The following is an 18,164-nucleotide window of genomic DNA, read 5'->3' on the forward strand; positions in this document are numbered from 1 at the left end:
TGCGGGCTGGGGGAGCTGCTGCCGGCCCCTCCGGAGGGAAGGTTTCTTGCCTGCCCGCCGTCCTGCCTGCCTTTTTTCTTTCTTAGCGATGGACACGCTCAAAGCAGTTGCCGTGGGAGCCGCTGTGGGAGTAGGTGAGGGTCTGGCGTTGGACGGGCAGCGCTCGGGTTCGCTGCCCGGTCCCATCCCCAGGGTGGTAGTGGGGGGATCTGGCCGGGCTGGGGGGGGGCTGCGAGTGCCGGGCAGACTTCGGGTGCTGCTGCGAGGGAGGGGGCAGCGCTGGAAATCTGTCTGCATCCACTGCTGCGGCCCTGCAAATCTGTCTGCATCCACTGCTGCAGCCCTGCATGCCTCTCCTCTCCCTCTCCTCTCCTCCCCGAAGATGGGGTGTTCCCATCCCTGCACCCCACTGCCCTTGCTCCCCACTGTGACACATCTGTCCTTTCTGGGAGGCCGGATCTGGCATACTGGTGGGGGGGGGGGGGCGGGAATGTGGGTCACAGAGACCACCCTAACACCCCAGTGGCCTGCCTGCAGGAGTGGCACTCGCTGGCATCCCGGTGGGCATCTGGGCGCTGGGGTTTACGGGAAATGGCATCGCCGCCGGGTCCGTGGCTGCCAAGATGATGTCAGCGGCTGCCATCGCCAACAACGGAGGAGTGGCTGCCGGCAGCACGGTGTCGGTGCTGCAGTCCGTCGGTGAGTGGGGAGGGCAGGGCAGCCGAGCTGCGCTGGGTTCATCCCCGGAGGGTTGCACAGGGTTATACGGTCAGGGCTTGCCATAGGGCCAAACCAGCCCTTTAACCCATCATTGGTCTGAATCACCCCAAACACCCTAAATCCATGATGTGGTAGGAAGAGTCAGGACTCGCTGGGGTAGGGCACCAAGGCTGGCGACATCAGGGGGCCGTGCAGGTGGGCTTCTGCTCTTCTGGCAAGAACAACGCCTGCATTCGTCGGCAGTGCTGGCCAGAGCCAGAAAGGGACAGCAGAAAGGGGCTGGCTGTGCTCGGGGAGCAGAGCCCGCTCCCCAGCACGCTCGGGAGAGGTCCTTGGCTACCTCTGCCCGGTGCTTGGTCCCTTAGCAGGCAGCACCGGTGCTCCCCAGGGCATCAGGCCTTTTTCTGTCTTTGCAGGAGCTGCAGGTTTCTCTCTCGGTTCCAAAATTGGGCTGATGACCACCCTGGGGCCGCTCGGTGCTGCAGTTGGTGCCAAGCTGTTCAAGGGGTCGACAACTCCAGGTGACAACCGCAAGTGAAGCCAAGAAGGTGCCTGAGCCCGAGGTTTCTGCTGGGCGGCGTGGCAGGCACTGGGAAGCCCCTGCAGACCCCCCCCAGCTACTCGGCTGCCCTCTTAAACTGTGGATCAACTTGAGCAATGAGTGCATTGAAACCAATAAAGGTGGTTTGCAGGCGGGAGTGTTGTGGTGGCTGGTGTGCGCCCGGGGCTCAGGTATCCACCAAGTACCTCTGGATTCACAGTGGTCGGGGAACAGACCCAAACTTGCAGTTTTTTCAGTCCCGCACTCTCTCCCCCTGAAAAGCTGAGACGCTGGCAAGGCTGCAGATAGGTTTGTTATAAACTGTGTTTAATTTGCATTGTGCCTGGTGACAGATGACAGACTGGACTGACATGTGGCACGTGTCCCATACTGTGTCCCAAGCATGGGTGTACAAGGGTCTCCCTGGCAATCAGCTGGGTTTCAGTTACTATACTCTCTATAACTAATTACCTAAAATAAATGCGTTAAGCGATAGCGTTAGTCAACAAGCAGACACGGTATTTCCCTACCAGTTGTGCGCTTCACACACCATCATTCTTAATCGTATTTCCAATTTTCCTTGTCTCCTGAAGTGAATACCACCTATCCCTGTGCAAGCCCAGCTTGCCTTGAATGATGGTATGAAAGTGTCAGCTGCATAATAGTAATAATAATAATAATGCCTCCATTAAAACAAATACTCTCCCTTGCACCCCCAGACACTCATACGATGCATCCACAATGCCTGCTTGGTGATTGTGGCTGCACCAGGGTGTGCATAATTTTGGATGCTCATTCTTCAGGCTGCTGGGAACATTTAATCAGCACTCAGGTAATTTTTTTTTTGCTTGTGATTGCCTGTAGCTGTTTCCTCAGCAGCCTCTTTAAAACCCAAAGGCTACACTGCCTTCACAGGCACTCACCTGGCTGTGGGTGCACCAGCACAGTTCAAAATAAGTGTAAACCAGCTGCATGATCAGGACATTAAAAACTGCACTGAGTAAAGGTCTGGTGGCTCCCAACGCAGAAGAGCCTTAGGGACCTCACTCAGAAACCCACGAGACTTTCCCTGCCCTTACTGGAAGCCAGACCGAGTGCTGTACAATGAGGCTCTCAGGTGAGCGATGGTGTTTCCGTGTTACTGTGGCTCTTGGGCGATTCTGGCATTTCAGGGCAACAGAGCAAAGGCGATGTTCGGTCCCGAGGACTCTCCTGCTCGCTGACAGCGTCGGGCACTGCTCGAGCAGCCACGGGTTCCCCTGCATTTGGGTTGGGGGGAGGCGTCTAAAAACTCTGCTGGTGATTGATCTAATTACAGCTGCTCCCAGAGGCTTCAAAGAGGAGCAAAACTCAGTGTGAGCTGCTGTATGGCCATGTGGGAAAGACTAAGCCTTGCTCTGAAGCTATTAAGCTGCTATTTTAATGCTGGCTGAAAAACAACTAAACCACCCCCCACCCCACCCCCGCCGCCCCTAAAATCTCTGAGATTCTTAGATTCCAACATGATACAGGAAATGAGGATGTACTCTTTTATTAAGGTTAAAGGTTTTTAATCACTTTTCCAGAATACAGATACGATTCAAACAAAAACTATTTTTGGGGTCTCAATAATTCACTTATTAATACCATACATTGAACTCTATAAATTCTCATATAAGAAAAAGTCTTTTTAATATAGGTTATGATGCACTGGTGACCTATTTAAATCTTTTGAAGTAACACTTTGCAGTTATATAGCACCTTTCATCACGGGGCTGCAAAGCATCCTACAGAATTTAGCCTCATAATGCCCAAACGAGGTAGGAAAGTCTGGCCAATTTACAGATGGGTACAACCGAGGTACAGATTGGCAAGGGACAAAACATGAGGCATCATCAATACAACAGTAGTGACGTGACGTGTACGCTGGATCCTGGGCTATATAATGAGTCAGTGGCTTAATGGGACAAAGTCAAGAGTCGTCACCCACACCCTTCTCTTAAAGGAAGAAGCCTGGCTCCCAGCAGGTTGGAAAGACCTTTTCAAATGGTTCTGGCTTTTTCTGTTATAAATATGTAGAAAAGAGAATAAGAAGTCCAAGACTCGTAGACCTAAGACCCTAGGGATGCCATTCGTTGGTGTACCCAATAGTCGACTATGAACCACAGAATTAAGCAAGCCACAGTTCATGTGGCTGTTGCAGCCTGCATCCATAAGTCTGAACACCAGGAAGTTGAACTGACTTGTGTTAAAATTGTGCACTTGGGATGCCTTCTGAGATTTGGTGTTTGATGCTTTGTTTAGCTTGACTGTTTAATTGTAATGAATTCCCCCTTTCCCTCCAAGCAGGTAATAATCTAAGATATTTCGGGTTTTGTTTCTTTAATAAAAACTGTATCTTGGCTGAAAACCCCTTAGCTTAGTGAATGTTATGTCCAATGGAAATTTAAGTTCTGTGGCTAGGAGAATTCAAGATGCCCGAGTTCCTTTGAGCCTTTATGACTCTACAAACCATTCTACAACTCTGCAACACTCCCTGGACCAGAGCTAGCACTGATGCCATTGACTGAGTGCTAATGACTTCCACGGCAGCAGCATCAATTGATAAAAATTGAAAAATAAAAAAGCTGTCGCAGATTTTGCAATTTGCCACGAGACAGCAGAAGAGCTAGCACACTAGGTGCAGTAACTGAAATGCTTTCAAATTCAGGTCTCTCTCTTAAGTTTGCCCCATCTGTGATCCATGCCCAGATTTGCTAGTTTTTCTTAATAGCATCCAAATGAGATGCTTTGAATATAAAATGATGAAACCTAGACACTTAATTATTCATATTAGTTTCTTGCCGCGTACAATCACCCACCTGCCCAAAGCACCCTTCCCGGCACCCTGCAACGGCTCCTCTGCCACTGCTTGCTCTGTTACTACTCACTTTTTCTGGCACATCCAAAATAGTTTCCTCATAAAGCACGACACAAAAGAAAAGTTATCGAATGCTTCTTGGAATTGGTGGGGGGAGGAAACCGAAGATAAAAATGCAAGATCTTACAGCTCAGCCAGGTGCTATGGGCTTGACATGGGAGCCATGGGATGAAGTTAGAGGGGATCTGTTCATGCCAGTAGTCAGACTAAATGTGTAATTTCCCCCTTATTTTAAAAAATCCACCTTCTAAAAAAATGGCCGGAGTCAACTTCTTAAGAAATACAATAATATTATGCAAAACCACTCTACCCACCCCCACCCCCCCTTTTCAAGCCAATTGTTTCCTCCCGGGGAAGATATAAAAGCAGAGTTAGTCCTACCTGCCCAACAAATCTGCAGCCATCACGCTGGGTGAAAGAGATTTCTTCTCTCAAGCAGCTGACCACCGCAAGACAAGAAAGGAGGTGATCGTGTAGGGACTAGTCTTGCCATTTCATCTCCCAAGGATGAGGGGATGAAAAGCGGTGGCTCACACTGGCTCCACTCATGCCAACCCTCAGTGAGGCGGGACCTGCAACTCTAAGAGCAGAGTACACTCTCATTCAGCTTCATGGCTCCTAAAACTCCTTCTAGACTTTCTCCTCAGCAATGGACCGTGATTTTTACACATTTTTGGTGCTCATACTTGGTTACAAAACACCATCCTCAAAACTGGAAAGTTTCTCTCGCAAGAGAAAGGAACAACTGCTCAGTAGCTCAACTGCTCAAAGCTTGTTATTTCTTTAAATCTTGCAAGGCTGCTGATGCTACAGGGGACATACTGCAGATGAGCAGCTGTTTAATAGAAGACAGCAAATCTTAATTTTGCCTCTGCTCTGTTAGGAATGTTTAAAATGGATGACAAATGAAAGAAAAAGAACCTGTTGTGCTGACGGGAGCAAAAAAGTCCAACCTAGACAGTGAACACGGTGCTGGTGGCTTGAGAAGAGCAACATAAGGATTTTATACACGAGCATTTGTTCTGTTTTCTTCTTTTAAGGCAACAGTGAAACTATTGCTCAAGGGACTGAGAAGAGTTACTGAGATTGTTACCAAAAAACAAAGACTTTATTGCACATTCAGAGTCACTCCTGTGACCCTAGCACTAAACCGGCACCAGTGGAGCCTTGCTGTTGTGGGAGCACACCCTGGGGAAATGTGAAATGAGTGACTGCTGCCGTTTTATTTCAAGTCTCTGAGGAGCCATCACTCAGATGGAAACTACTGCCAGAGAAGTCCAGGGGTTTCTTCTAGATCAGTAGTTGGCAGAATAATTCATAAGATAGATATATTAACTTCTTTTTGCACCTAATTCTGTGGCATTCAATGTGCCCCTGGTTTCATTCCTTCGTCAACCAAAGCCAGGAGAGAGCAGCAGGTTTGCACCAAGCACCTCTCGCAGTGAGAACCGCCAGGAAACTGTCAGCGCTGTGGAGGTAATAGCCACATTCCAGAAGCATTTTAAACAAAAATCTCTGCAAAATCCAAAGACTCACGTTAGCAGCCAGAACTGTGAATACTCGGTAACGAGTAACGCGACACACTCACTTCCAAGCTCTCACACGGGTCTGCAGAGCTACAGCATCACCCCTGCACACTGAAAATGAAGGGGAGTTAAACAACATGTGTCTAGCAGTGGGAAGGCATAGCAAGCGATAGAAACGCTGTTAGCAGGAAGCACCATCTTCTATTTTTCTTTCTCACACTGGTCTTTGTCATTTCTCTGTCCACAATGAGACTACAGCCTTCTCCTTAAAAGAATATTTCAAGTAATAAACATTGTTGCATGGTCAGCAAATGATTCAGGTATGTTTATTATAAACAACTTTGTCTAAGTGTTCAGAACTTTGATCCTATGTGTATAGTCTATAAATAGATTTTAAGCCTTCCAGGTAATCCATCTTGTAAGTCAGTGTGAACTCTAGCCAGGCTGACTAGAAACACCTTGAGAGGCAAAGATAGCCCAGGCACACTCCGGACAACGCACGGCCTTGCCAAAGGGCCTCCAAGCAGAAGGTATCTGATCAGAGAAACTGAAACGAAAACTACTTGTTCTGTTAATTGTATCACTGAACTGCACTGAAACCTTTCTCATCTCAGAGCCACTAAGTAAAAGGACTTAGCAGAAGGTTTAACAACTTTCAGCCAGTCAAGCTTAAAGCAATTTAACTTTCCCTGCTGAGAGAATATGAAAGGCAAATATCTTTCATTCCAAGTACCTGGAAAAGATTAACGTACGTGAAAGTGTTCACAGACAAGAATGAGTGAGGGTCTTCAGAGAGAAAAAAAAAAAAAAAAGAAAAAAAAGAGTACATTACTCATAAGATACAAATATACTACTTTATTCTATGGGAATATTTCTGTTAATGTCTATTAAGGGAAAACTCAGATGTGGTATTTTTTAGATGACCCCCACATAATGCAAGCCTGCCCTCCCAACAGCTTGTCCTAACTGCTGCCTTGCTTTTTCCCTGGGGGCGGTCAGGGAAGGAGGGAGCAGGCAAAGGCAGCCTGCTGCAGCCAAGAACAGCTGCACTCTTGCAGGGGATGCCCAGGAAATACAGAAATTCCTGGATCCTTCCCCTCTCCTACTGACATCGATGTTCTGGGCACACCTGCGTGCAACAGACACAGCTTGGACTTCTTCTACCCTCTACAGACCTACACACTAATCTTTCCAAAAGGATTTTATTTTCCCTGAAATGTTCTATCAACCATCCCAATCCAAAATACTGTGCCTGCTATTTCACCATTTAGTATAACTATGGGGAGGGACAGGTTAGTGTTCACAGAACAAGAAATCAGCCTAGAGAAGCATCCCTGAGCCTCCAAGTGCCGGGTAGTTTCCTGGCAGGGTACGTATTATGGCCGAAACATCTCCTCGGGGAGTGCTAGGCCAGGACATGGACAAAGCAGTATCTTTGATCAGAAATGACAGACACAGATGGGCTTTGATCAGACAGAATCAGGGGCAGGTTTACTTTTCACATAGTTTTCTGTATTAAAAAATACATCAGTGAAATCTGTTACAGGCAGGGACAGGACTACCGAGTACACAATGTCAATAGACTACTTTCTGATTTTATTTTTGTTAAATTACTTTTGTTACTGCTAAAAAAATAATTAAAAAACGAAAACAAACAAAACAAAACAAAAAAAGGAAATATAATTCAAGGCTGTTGATTTTCATCTCTTGAAATTTTAGTGACAAGATCAAATATCAGACCCCTGTTACAGAAGATGGATAACTGACCAGAGCTAGATAAAAACCATACAATTCTCTTCTTTAAAAATAGTTTGGGTTTCCAATGAATTTGTGACCGCTGGTCATCAGAAACACACATCTATAGCTTGAGAAAACGGAGATACAGACAGTATCTGATAATGTCCTGTCCTCTAAACACAAAGTGGGAGCTTTTCTCTTCAAAAAGACGCAGTAACAGCCAAGCCTTAAAAAAATCTCTTTCAATTTCCAGCACTATGACTATATCTCTTTGGGTGGGGTGGGAAAAAACACACATGGTAATTTTCTACCACAGTTCTGTTGTCAAAAGTAATACTGCATCCTTTGTACAACACTGCACGCGTTGCAAAGGTGGAAAGAGAAAGAGTGCATGGATCTTTCATTTGAAATGACAAGGCCCTCCAGATTTGCCTTATAAAATAACCAAAAACATAGGACTAGGGAAAGAGGAGAAAGGAAAGCTGCCTTAAGGGAAAAAAAATTTCCGCGCACCACAGTATTTGCTAGATTATATCGACAGACTGCAGAGCTACTGGGCTAGGTAAGGGATTTTCTGCACATACCCCAGGACAGTCACTCTCCTGTACATACCCCAGAAATGTTCATCCCGTAACATAATCGCTCTGAAGTTTGACCTACAGCACCTCTTCCACATTGAAGACCGAACGGAGCTAGAGTTGGTATCAGCCTGGACTGAGAGCTAGATTCTGGCATCGTGTGACCATTTAACAGCAGCCAGACAGTTGTCCATTTAGATAGCTTCCCTGGCAGACATGCCAGTGGCTTCTGCCTTCCTAACATTTGATCCCAGTTTCAAAAAAATTATAAAAGCATATGTGTACGTATATTTATAACGGAAGGCGTCTGTTTGTCTAAATACCACCACTTTCTCTCCTGTCCTCGTGAAGAGCTCTAGGATCTCCACATGTTCTTTGGCAGCAAGGACTGCCAGCCATCAGGCTGAGAAGTCACGTGAGCCACAGTCTAGCTCTCCATGCCCAACATTGTTATGGTAGATTTTACATAACCATTTCTTTAAAAATATCTCACAACTTTTTAAAATCCTAAACAGATAAAGGATTTATGCACCACTCAAATAGGTTAGTTCGTCTTGAATTTGTTCAGAGGATTTATCGGTGCCACAGGACGTTGTTTTTTGCAGCTTACACAGCTTGCTTCCTTCCAGTTCCAGTTTGTACATCCACTGTGGTTCAACATATGCCTGTAGGTGACACTATCTTGGCTTATTTGATACACATTTTCCAAAGGCTGGACGTATTCACAGTTTGGTGCTTCTGATGTGTATTCAAAGGAAAATACCCCACTTCAGTTAGTCTGATAACTCAATATCAGAGTCCTCTGATTTGACTTTGGCAAGTTCTTCGTGTACCTCCCTCACCATAAGAATACGTGTTAACATGATGTCCAAGGTTCCTGGGTCTATGGGCAATGTGGAATACCACATGGGGCTATTGGGTACACAGGAGCGCTCAGGTTGAAGGTAAAATACATCACTTCTCTGCTTCACGCTTTCAGAACTGTCAACGTAAAGAAAGGAAGAGCACATTATCGGAAGGCAGCGTTAACATCCCTACTCACAAAAACATTAAGGAGAAACAGCAAAGAAAATGGAAGTTACATTGAGACAACACCACTGTAATTTAAACAGCATAATTCAAATATTTTTTTAGTGACTTGGTTTCCCCCCTTCAACTTAGGGAACAGTTAAGTTATTTCCAGGTCACTTAGCATTAGTGGCTTATAAAGAAACCAAGAAAATTAGAGTGACTTCTTTACAGATATGGTTCTTCCATCATAATATCATCCAATTAATGGTACTAACATCTTGATATGATTGATAGATGCATTTAACATTCAATCTCTGAATGAAACTGGTTCTAGCGTTCCAGAATTGCTGTGCACTTTGGCACAAGAAATGTTCAAGAGATAGCAAAACTAAATTCTAGCTTGCCTGCTCATGGTGCAGAATGGTAAGCCCATCTGCTTGAAAGACTGACCGTCTGACTCTGAGGCAGCTTTCAGGCTCTGGTAGGAAGACACAAAGCCCTCTAGAGCAAGGATCCCTCCTGCCTGGCTTTGGAATATTCACATTAAAACAGCAAAGTGAATTTTTACTGCTGCTTGCACCACCGCAGGGGCTCTGCTATGATATATGATGAGGAGCATGAAAATGTTTTCCCAGCCCAAGGACAGCTAAAAGCTTCTAATGATAAGCAATTGAAGACAAGGAAGGTATGAAGAGGGAGACAAAGAGTCAGGACAGCTGCTACGCACACCTTTGCCTAAGTAATGGGGCTATTTGTAGTAAGCTCAGTAGGTGCATTTTTGAGGGTTATTTATTTGAGTTTTAGCTGACACTAATGAGATGCTGTTTCATTTTGCATGTGTATTTTCTTTGAAGAGAGAAGAACATCACATTCCACCTGCTCAATGATCTAACTAAAGTTTCTATATAAACAGGAGAGACAAAATGATTTATATCTATGTCCTTGCTATATAGTCTCCTTTCTAACTCCTAAATATAAGTTAATCTCACATCTCAGCAGGCAAAAGCTATCAGCAGTTTTACCTAATTCACACTTTTCCCACCCTCTTTCACAAGGAACATGATGTCAGGGTATTAGTTATAATCTTCTCAAAAGAAGGATCCCGTACAGGAATTAAGGGAGATGAGAATGCCACGGTCACTGTAGTAATGCCCTCTGTTCATATTTACACCCTGTGGATGTGTAAACAGACGTTTAAAGAATACATCTCCCTCTGTAACTCTACTCTTGACTCAGTAACAAATACTACCTATTTGCTGAGTTTAACAGCAGTGCTGATGCTGGAATGCCTATCAGCATGGTTCCATTCACACTGAGGGACCAGGAATTGGAGAGAGGAGCCCACAGCACAGGCACAAAAGGTCTGAGTGGGATCCTTGCTCAAATGCCTGTTCCAGTCTACATACGGATCAAAAATCAAGTTCTGTCACTTACCATTTTGATAAGTAAAATTCATAAAGTCGGACTGGACATCGCAGGGGATTATCTGTATTTTCAGCCATTTCCACTGCTGTTGGAATCTCCTCATCTTCACTGCGTTTCCTTTTGCCTACAGATAATTTATCTGGATACACAAAAATGGCATCACAGAAGTTCAGCGAAAAACAGCGCCTTCAAGAATAAGCCCTAGTCACCTAGGCTAGCACCTAGTGATGGGACTTTGCATCACACGGAGAGACACTACTTGAATTGATTATCCGTCACATGCAAGTCAACTGGTTAGCTCTGCTGGCTGGGCAAAAGATGGCATAGGCTACAGGCTGTCCACAGCCCATTACTCTTTTAGAAAGCCAACAAGAACTAGTATCTAGCAGAAAAATAGGGAGGATATAATTTTTCTTAATACAGCAGAGTTCACGTAACACAATGGAACTATTAACTGAAGAAGCCGATAGGATCAAAGACTTCCCTCTTCCAAATACAAGAAAATAACTGCGAACAAAAATCTGTCTGTCTTTGCCTCTGAAGTCAAGAGGATAGTCCTTACTCATGTGCAAGCCCCTAGCTTAATCTAAACTGCTGTTCTCCATTTGGGGTGCCTTGTTTATTCACCGCACAGACCTGGGATAAATCTGGGAATTAAAAGGGCACGACAAGGGTCTGGACCTCAATATGAAGTCCTGAGAAAAGGACTTCAGAAAAGGCCTTAACTCATGCAGTAGTTAGTGAAGCTTTATGCAAGCCTAGGATGTTATAAAAGACTATTAAACAAATTTGCAACCAAATGTGCGGCACCTCTTTTCTAAGTTTCAACTGGATGCCTTGGCTCATGCACAATTTCTCTTTAAACCTTACTGGAGTGAAACAAATTTTGAAAATGTACAGGATAATAGCATATTCATAGCTCTGCTTACTGCAGAACATATTTTTCTCCCCAGTCTTTTTTAAAAAAAAGGAGCAGACACTACAAATATGATTGCCAAAATTCAGATGATCAGAAAGCACTCACTTACCTGATTCTACCTCTTGTTTTTGAAAGGGTGGGAAAAAACGTAAATATGTCATCTTAGTATTATACTTCAGAGTTCGGGTGCGTCTCCTAACATGGGCAAAGGATAGTTTCAGGTGCTCACTGACATTCTTTAGTTGGAAGTATTTGGTGTTGAAGAATAGAAGTGTGTTCAATAAAACAATAGGGGAATATGCACCCAGCTGTTTACATTCCCACAAGTGTTCCTCTTCAATTCTTGAGAACATATAACCTAGAAACAATGGGCAAAGAAAAAAGACATTTATGCAATTTTAGGGCTGTCTCCACATTCAGTTACAAATGAACAGCTTTTACAGGCTGCATCTAACCTAGCAGATTTTCAGAATTTTCCAAAAGCAATGAAAACATCATACATGAGCAGGGTGGGAAGGCAGAAATGAGTAAAATTAATTAGGCAAATTTTGCTAGAGATGCATGTAAGTCCTCTTTCAGCTAACCTTCTATATTAATGAACCGCATATCAGATCAAATTCGGACCCACCATAAGCAATTCTAAATCCAATAAAACCAAAAACATTACATGCACAAACATAAGAGGGAGCATGGAGAACCAAGCTGTGGAACAGCATGATCTTCCAATACCTGAAGAATGGAGAGGATATAAAAGAAGATTGCAGACACCAGCAGAATCTCACTAAGTTCTAATTTCACTGTATTAAACCACAGTCAGCCAACTGCAAAAATGTGTAATTCCTAAGACATGGAGCATGAGTTTAAAACATACCATCTTTATATACAAATACCCCATTGTGATTATCATAAGTCAGCTAGGAAAAGGAGATATGGGGGGTTATAAGAGGTTTGTTGTGAAAAAAAAAAAAAAAACCCAAACCATCACTGTATGCAGCAGTCTCTAAGTAATTGGATTATTTCTGTATTAAATAAAAAGTTCATTTTCTAACTGAAAAGCTAGTCACGGATACATGCATGGAGTTGCCAACATCACTCAAGTTTCGCTGATATTCTGAAAAAGATGTTATGTACTAAAACAGCTGGTGTCCAGCTTTATAAACTGCATGATCATACTTGAAGACCAATTAAAAATATCTGCAGAATTTGGGAACTCTTTGTTTGGAAGTGACTGAGGTGAGAAGAACTTGGAATTGAAGAGTTGAGACAAGATTCCAATGATTTGCTAATGTGATCCTTGGATTTATCAGAGGGAGTATTTCCAGTACTACTAGGGAAATACCAGTGCAACTGCACATGGTATTTGCAGTAACTCATCTCAAATACTATATACAATTCCGGCTACTTGTATTCAAAAAAGATTAGCCAAAACTTGAGGGAAGAGAAGACCTAGCATGTTGACTACTGGAATGGGAAGCCTTTCTTTCAAAGGAGTTGAGAGATTGATCAGAGGCAAAAATATATTTAAGTATAATCTGTAACTGGCAGAGTCAGACATAAAATCCATGATGCTAGTCTACCACAAACAATTACATGGTGGAGAAAGAGGAGACTAATGTGAATGCCTCAGATCACATTCTTCTTCAAGGTATTGAGAAAATATATTTATAATACAGCTTTTTCATGCAGCTACACAAAACAAAATAATTGTCCTACCGTTTGGAAGAATTGTAGGTTCCCAGATTTTCAAAAGTTTTGTAAGTTCAATCATAAACCTGGAATAGGGCTCGGTAAAAATGTTATCTATTCTACCATTCTCAAACAGGTACTACAAGAGAAAAAAATGAAGACATAGTTTGTGATTATGTAACACTGCAGAGAGGATACAGGACATCAGATTCTTTTCCTTTCTTATGTCCCAGTGTCTTATGGTCCAAAACACTGTGTTGAAATCTTCAGTGAGACACCAAATAAACTTTTCTGCAGGGACTGGGACTTCCTCAGTATGAAATGAGAGATCTAGGCAAGAATTATTGTTAATATTCCAAGCTCTAGAGCTGTTTGCTGAAAAATCATCATCCTCTAAGTGTTGGATAGTATCGAAAAAAGTCTGCCTATAAAAAGCAGAAGAGTTATTGAGTATTTTTCTGTTGAAAAGAACTTCACATGCTTCCTGACAACAGATATAGGCCCAGAACTAGGCTGCTGAAGTAGCTCAACTTACAGCATCAGTGTAAAAGTCCCTTAAATTCTTGTAAAGCAGCAGTTACAAAAAGTTTTCTGCAAGTCAGGTGTGTGTATCAATAAATAAGTCAAAACTGGAACACACAAGAATTGCTGATACTTCTAGAACTTATCAATGGCACTTTGAATTTTAACCCTTTCTACATTTTTTTCAAGCATAGCCAGGAAAAAAAAAAAAAACCAAAAAACTCCAACTCCATGCCTACTCAAATGACAGCTACTTCTGTAGCTTTTTATTCCTTACCTCCAAATGACTGTTTAAGGAAAGGAACAAGCAGGCTATTCTAAAAAGAAAAAAAAAGCCCCCCTAACAGAAATATACTGAACATTGACATTTAAACAGAAGTTAATACTATACTAGTCTTGTACTGCAACGGTTTCAAGGCAGGTAGCAAGGCAGGTAGCAAGGACTTAATACATTACTCTTAGCATTCATTAAATACAATGCTATTATTCCCATTGTATTTTTTCTGTAAATATTGCCAACACAACAGGTATCTGTCTAGCCACTGAAGGAGCTCAGACTTTGCTGAGTAACCTCTTCCATGTAAACTTGTCTATTAGAAGAGCATTGTGCAACTGTTTTATATCTAAAACATTCCATCATAAAGCAAATATTTCTGAGGAGCAAATCATTCCTATACATGAAAAAGGATCAAAAAGGTACCAAACCCAAAGATTTGAGTCTAGGTAGAAACACTTAGCCCTCCATGCCACATTCCTCCCAAGTACGGAACAAGCCTGTTCACTCTGATCATAAAAAGGTCCAGACAAATTACTCAAACATGGGATTAAGACAGACTAAGAATAAAGCACAAAAAAAGATACATTCTTGCCTCTTCTACAAAACCCAAGCAGCTACATGGGACTATGTATAGAAAGCATAAATAACAAGAGCAAGTTTTGTATGTTCTCAGCAATGCCCTAATTCTCTTGAGTTACCTGCTGAATTCCAAGGCACAAATACAAGATGCTGTCAGGATCATATTTTTCTCCATTTGGTCTCCGCACCTCTTGAATAAACTGGCACAAGCCAAAACTCAGCTCAGCAAAAGTGCATGAGAGAATGTCCTCCTTGAGTTTCACAGGACGAACTGTGGCCAAGAAAATTATTAGAAAATTAACTTAATTGAACAGATTAAATCTTCACACATTCCTTATTATTTCATGTAGGCAGAAATATTAAATCTTCTATCTCATACATGAAGCACCCTGTATGACTGAACTTGTGAACTCTTTCCTATCTGTTGGCTAACAATTAAATGAGGATTTGGCCAATAAAAAACAAACCACCTGCATGTGCAACCAGTACAAATGCCGCAACTGAGTAATAAGGCTGCAGGTATTTAAAGGTAAGACATCTAAATGTTAGGGAGTCTGCTGACCCCAAAGATGTGGCATGGCAACGGCTGCGTGTACTCAAGGCTGGCAGCGCTGGGTTCGTAAATAGGTTTCACCTCTATAGCTGGACTCGGGGGAATCCTGAGTGAGGGAAAGATCTCATGTATTTCCTAATAGTTCTGGACATGAGTTGAGCGCAGCGTATTCGACTCCTTAAAGGGAGAAGGAATGAGGAGTTTAATGGGACATGCATGGGATTTGGAAAGGGAAGCAGAGCAACCAGGGAATCGATCGATCAAAGGATCTGCAATGAAATTACCAGGCTTGGCTGCTCCACACCTTACAAAAGTGCCTCCCTGGGACTAAGCAGGGAACCTTTCTGGGAGGGGTGGGGATAGACACAGTTTCCTGGAACTGACTGTAATATTTGCTTCCTTAGCCACAAGAACAAAACACAGTAACTCATGTGATTACTCTTCTTCCGGGAGACAAAAGCCAGCTGTTCTCATGTAATGACAACAAAAATTCCAAATAAGAGAGGAAAAAGCAGATCTCGTTCTACCTAGAATTTTTCTCTTTGAGATCTTTCTTATATAAGCCCTGGCACTCTTATTTCTTTACATTGCAGAAGTATTTAATATGGTTTGCTCTCTTCCCCACCATCCCCCAATTAGCTCAGTTATATTCCTAACTTAAATTCTCTGCTTGACTCTGAAGATTTGCCCACAAAACTCTCAGTGCAAGCATGTAAGACATATTTGAGACCAGGGAAAAGGGGAGTTAGACACTGCCAAAGCCCAGGACTGCTGTGTCTTTGTAAAAAAAATAAAACAATCCATAATTAGAAAAACAAACGTGACATTTATATTGTCAGTATTATCTATCACGCTTTTAAGGCTAGTTTCAGGCAGGGTGCAGCACAGAATGGGTAGACTTGTGGAAGGTTTCTTTCCAGCTGTGAAGCCTAGAAATAAGGTGTTAATGTTGTAGCACACAATTTTTTTTACAGCAAACAGTTATGCTGACAAACATATACTTTGTGAATGCGTTAGCTACAGACAAAAAAGATGGGGCCAAGTTAGTGTTGTCAACTTAGAATTCTGGCCTGATAATAGCTCAGTAAAGGCCCTGCAGCTGCATAAAGCATCTCTTCTACAAATGAAGAATTACTACATGCAAAATGAATGCAAAGTGGAGGTTAAAAGACTAACATTTCTAATGTTGAAAAGAAATTTGGTATTTTAGAGCCTGTTTTTACAGGTAACAGATCAATTAAGAATGTAATAGCTATGATTTTTAAATGCATGAAAAGATGTAAGACAGTATTCCATAAAATCTTTTCTCCACTCATGGATATTTTAAAACTCAGTAGTATCTGATCCTAATTTTTATTTGAACAACATATCACGCCAACTGCTCTTCAACTAAGTATTTCTATTTCACCTGAGAGAGAGAAAAATTACCCGAAAACTTCAGGTCCCCTTGTTCCTCCTGTGCATTTTTCCATTGGACCCAGTTTTTCCAGGCGTTTACCCCGTACATATACTTTAGGGTCATCCCAGAAACAGAGCATCCTGGGTAGGAGCCCTGCATCAGGTTCCGGGGCTCTACAGAAACTACAGACTTCTTCCGTCCCTACAGGCAAACAAACAAATAAACATTTAATAAGCTCTTCATCTATGGGTGCTTAACTTGATCTCACATAAAAAAGCCATTATACTGACATGATAACAAAATCCTACTCCCATGACAGAATCTGAGTGGATATATATGTATTTTTAATATGTAGACAAATATTAACCACATTTTACAGAAAAGGTGCAATAAAATACAATAAATCTCTCTGTGATAAATATGCACAGAAATATATTCCTCTCTAGCCAGACAAGGAAAGATTTATTCTTTCCTGTACATTATGACACTACTTAAAAGACATCTCTTTTGGAGTTTTTTGAAACGATACACATTTAAAAAATGTTCTGCACTAAAAAGAGCATTTATTCCACCTAGTTGCAGAGGGGCATGAAAGAAAGTCTTATCTCATATAGCAGAACAGGAAAAAATATATAGTGTAGTTAAATCGAATTCTCATTTTCACCCTGGAGCAGTATTTTTTTACTTCTTAGAATAAGCATGCACATAATGTTATTATTTGAAATGCAAGGAACTTGTGTTCCAGAAGTACTTTCTTACCCGTCTTTTTGGCTGTGGGAAGCCATCTCTATGTCTCCGTCTCGCTCGTGAACGTGAATGCAAACCCAGTCCTTTACTGAGAGGGTCAAATGAGTCTGAAGTCAAATCAACACCATTAAAGAGTTTTATTATATGAATTAACAGCCCAGGTAGAAGTGTCACTTAGATACTATGGATACCTTACAGTTGGCAATCACACCTGTATATTCAAATAATGCTTTACCTTTGAATAATTAGGCAATGTATATACCTTCTGTATAAAGAAAGTAAATTCTCAGAAGAGGAAAAAAGCCTACGCCCCAAACAGTGGCTGTACTTATTCAGGCAAGCTTACATTCTTCTGCACCACTTGCATGGATTATACCTAGGGACACAGAAGTGATAAATTCAAAGGAGTCAAGCAAGACTACCTGCTACTCCTGTCTGGGGTTCTGTAGAATGCTGTCTTTAAAGACAGCAATAATATTTTTAAAATAGTAATTTTTAGTAGAGCTGATACATTACTGCAGCTTTAAATATCCAGTTTTACTAAATGAAAACACATACCCTTCATAAGCAGACGGCTGGTACTATGCTTAGTCAGAAAATTGTGCGTACTTTTATACAACAATGCATTTTTCTTCACATTATACAGACCTGATGGAAAATCTGCCTCCAGGTCCTGTTCCACATCACCTTTGGAGAACTGCTTCAGTTCTGGATCTGGTTCTGGCAGGGCATTTGATCGTAAGGCATAGTGATTTAACTCATCCTCCCAGCTATGTGGAGTGGACACTGCTTCTGATTCTAGATCTCCACTGTAAGTGCTACCTTGGTCTGTAATGAGAGTGATCAGATATACCATGTGCTATAGGAAAGGGCAGAAAAAAGAGGAGTTTGCAAGAAAAGATGCAGCAGGATCAAAATCCATTTGAAAAAAAAAAAAAAAATCTAACTGACCTTTCTCAAATATCTTGGGATCCAGGAAGAGCTCATGCTCAGATGTTTGAGATCCTTTAGAAAAAGGAGGAAATCTGTATGTACAAATGTCTGA

General features: G+C 42.3%; 2 protein-coding genes across 4 annotated transcripts in view; one reads left to right on the forward strand and one right to left on the reverse strand.

Annotated features, from left to right (window-relative positions):
• Positions 1-88: 88 nt before the first annotated feature.
• LOC104837267 (interferon alpha-inducible protein 27-like protein 2A) lies at positions 89-1,258 on the forward strand. Its single transcript, XM_010576311.1, has 3 exons — positions 89-134; positions 538-699; positions 1,137-1,258. The coding sequence occupies exons 1-3, from the start codon at positions 89-91 to the stop codon at positions 1,256-1,258; spliced, it is 330 nt and encodes a 109-aa protein (XP_010574613.1).
• A 5,900-nt stretch (positions 1,259-7,158) lies between these two features.
• LOC104837106 (zinc finger MYM-type protein 4-like) overlaps positions 7,159-18,164 on the reverse strand; it is a 31,140-nt gene continuing 20,134 nt past the window's right edge. For all 3 annotated transcript variants that reach the window (XM_010575994.1, XM_010575995.1, XM_010575993.1), the window contains 9 exons: positions 18,071-18,124; positions 17,768-17,947; positions 17,132-17,226; positions 16,402-16,573; positions 14,540-14,691; positions 13,070-13,181; positions 11,466-11,714; positions 10,447-10,576; positions 7,159-8,982 (listed from right to left, as the gene is read on the reverse strand). In XM_010575994.1, coding sequence (XP_010574296.1) covers positions 8,775-8,982; positions 10,447-10,576; positions 11,466-11,714; positions 13,070-13,181; positions 14,540-14,691; positions 16,402-16,573; positions 17,132-17,226; positions 17,768-17,947; positions 18,071-18,124 — 1,352 coding nt within the window. In that variant the 3' untranslated portion in view covers positions 7,159-8,774. The remainder of the gene's footprint in view (positions 8,983-10,446; positions 10,577-11,465; positions 11,715-13,069; positions 13,182-14,539; positions 14,692-16,401; positions 16,574-17,131; positions 17,227-17,767; positions 17,948-18,070; positions 18,125-18,164) is intronic.

This window comes from Haliaeetus leucocephalus, unplaced genomic scaffold (assembly GCF_000737465.1).
Source record: "Haliaeetus leucocephalus isolate CR32 unplaced genomic scaffold, Haliaeetus_leucocephalus-4.0 Scaffold517, whole genome shotgun sequence".
In the NCBI taxonomy this organism is placed as follows: Eukaryota; Metazoa; Chordata; class Aves; order Accipitriformes; family Accipitridae; genus Haliaeetus; species Haliaeetus leucocephalus.

Excerpts from the sequence above, each read along its gene's own strand:
- LOC104837267 (XM_010576311.1), top strand. The coding sequence starts at position 89 with ATGGACACGCTCAAAGCAGTTGCCGTGGGAGCCGCTGTGGGAGTAG. Across the intron at positions 135-537 it reads GGGAGCCGCTGTGGGAGTAG|GAGTGGCACTCGCTGGCATC; the intron begins GTGAGGGTCTGG and ends GCCTGCCTGCAG. Across the intron at positions 700-1,136 it reads GTCGGTGCTGCAGTCCGTCG|GAGCTGCAGGTTTCTCTCTC; the intron begins GTGAGTGGGGAG and ends CTGTCTTTGCAG.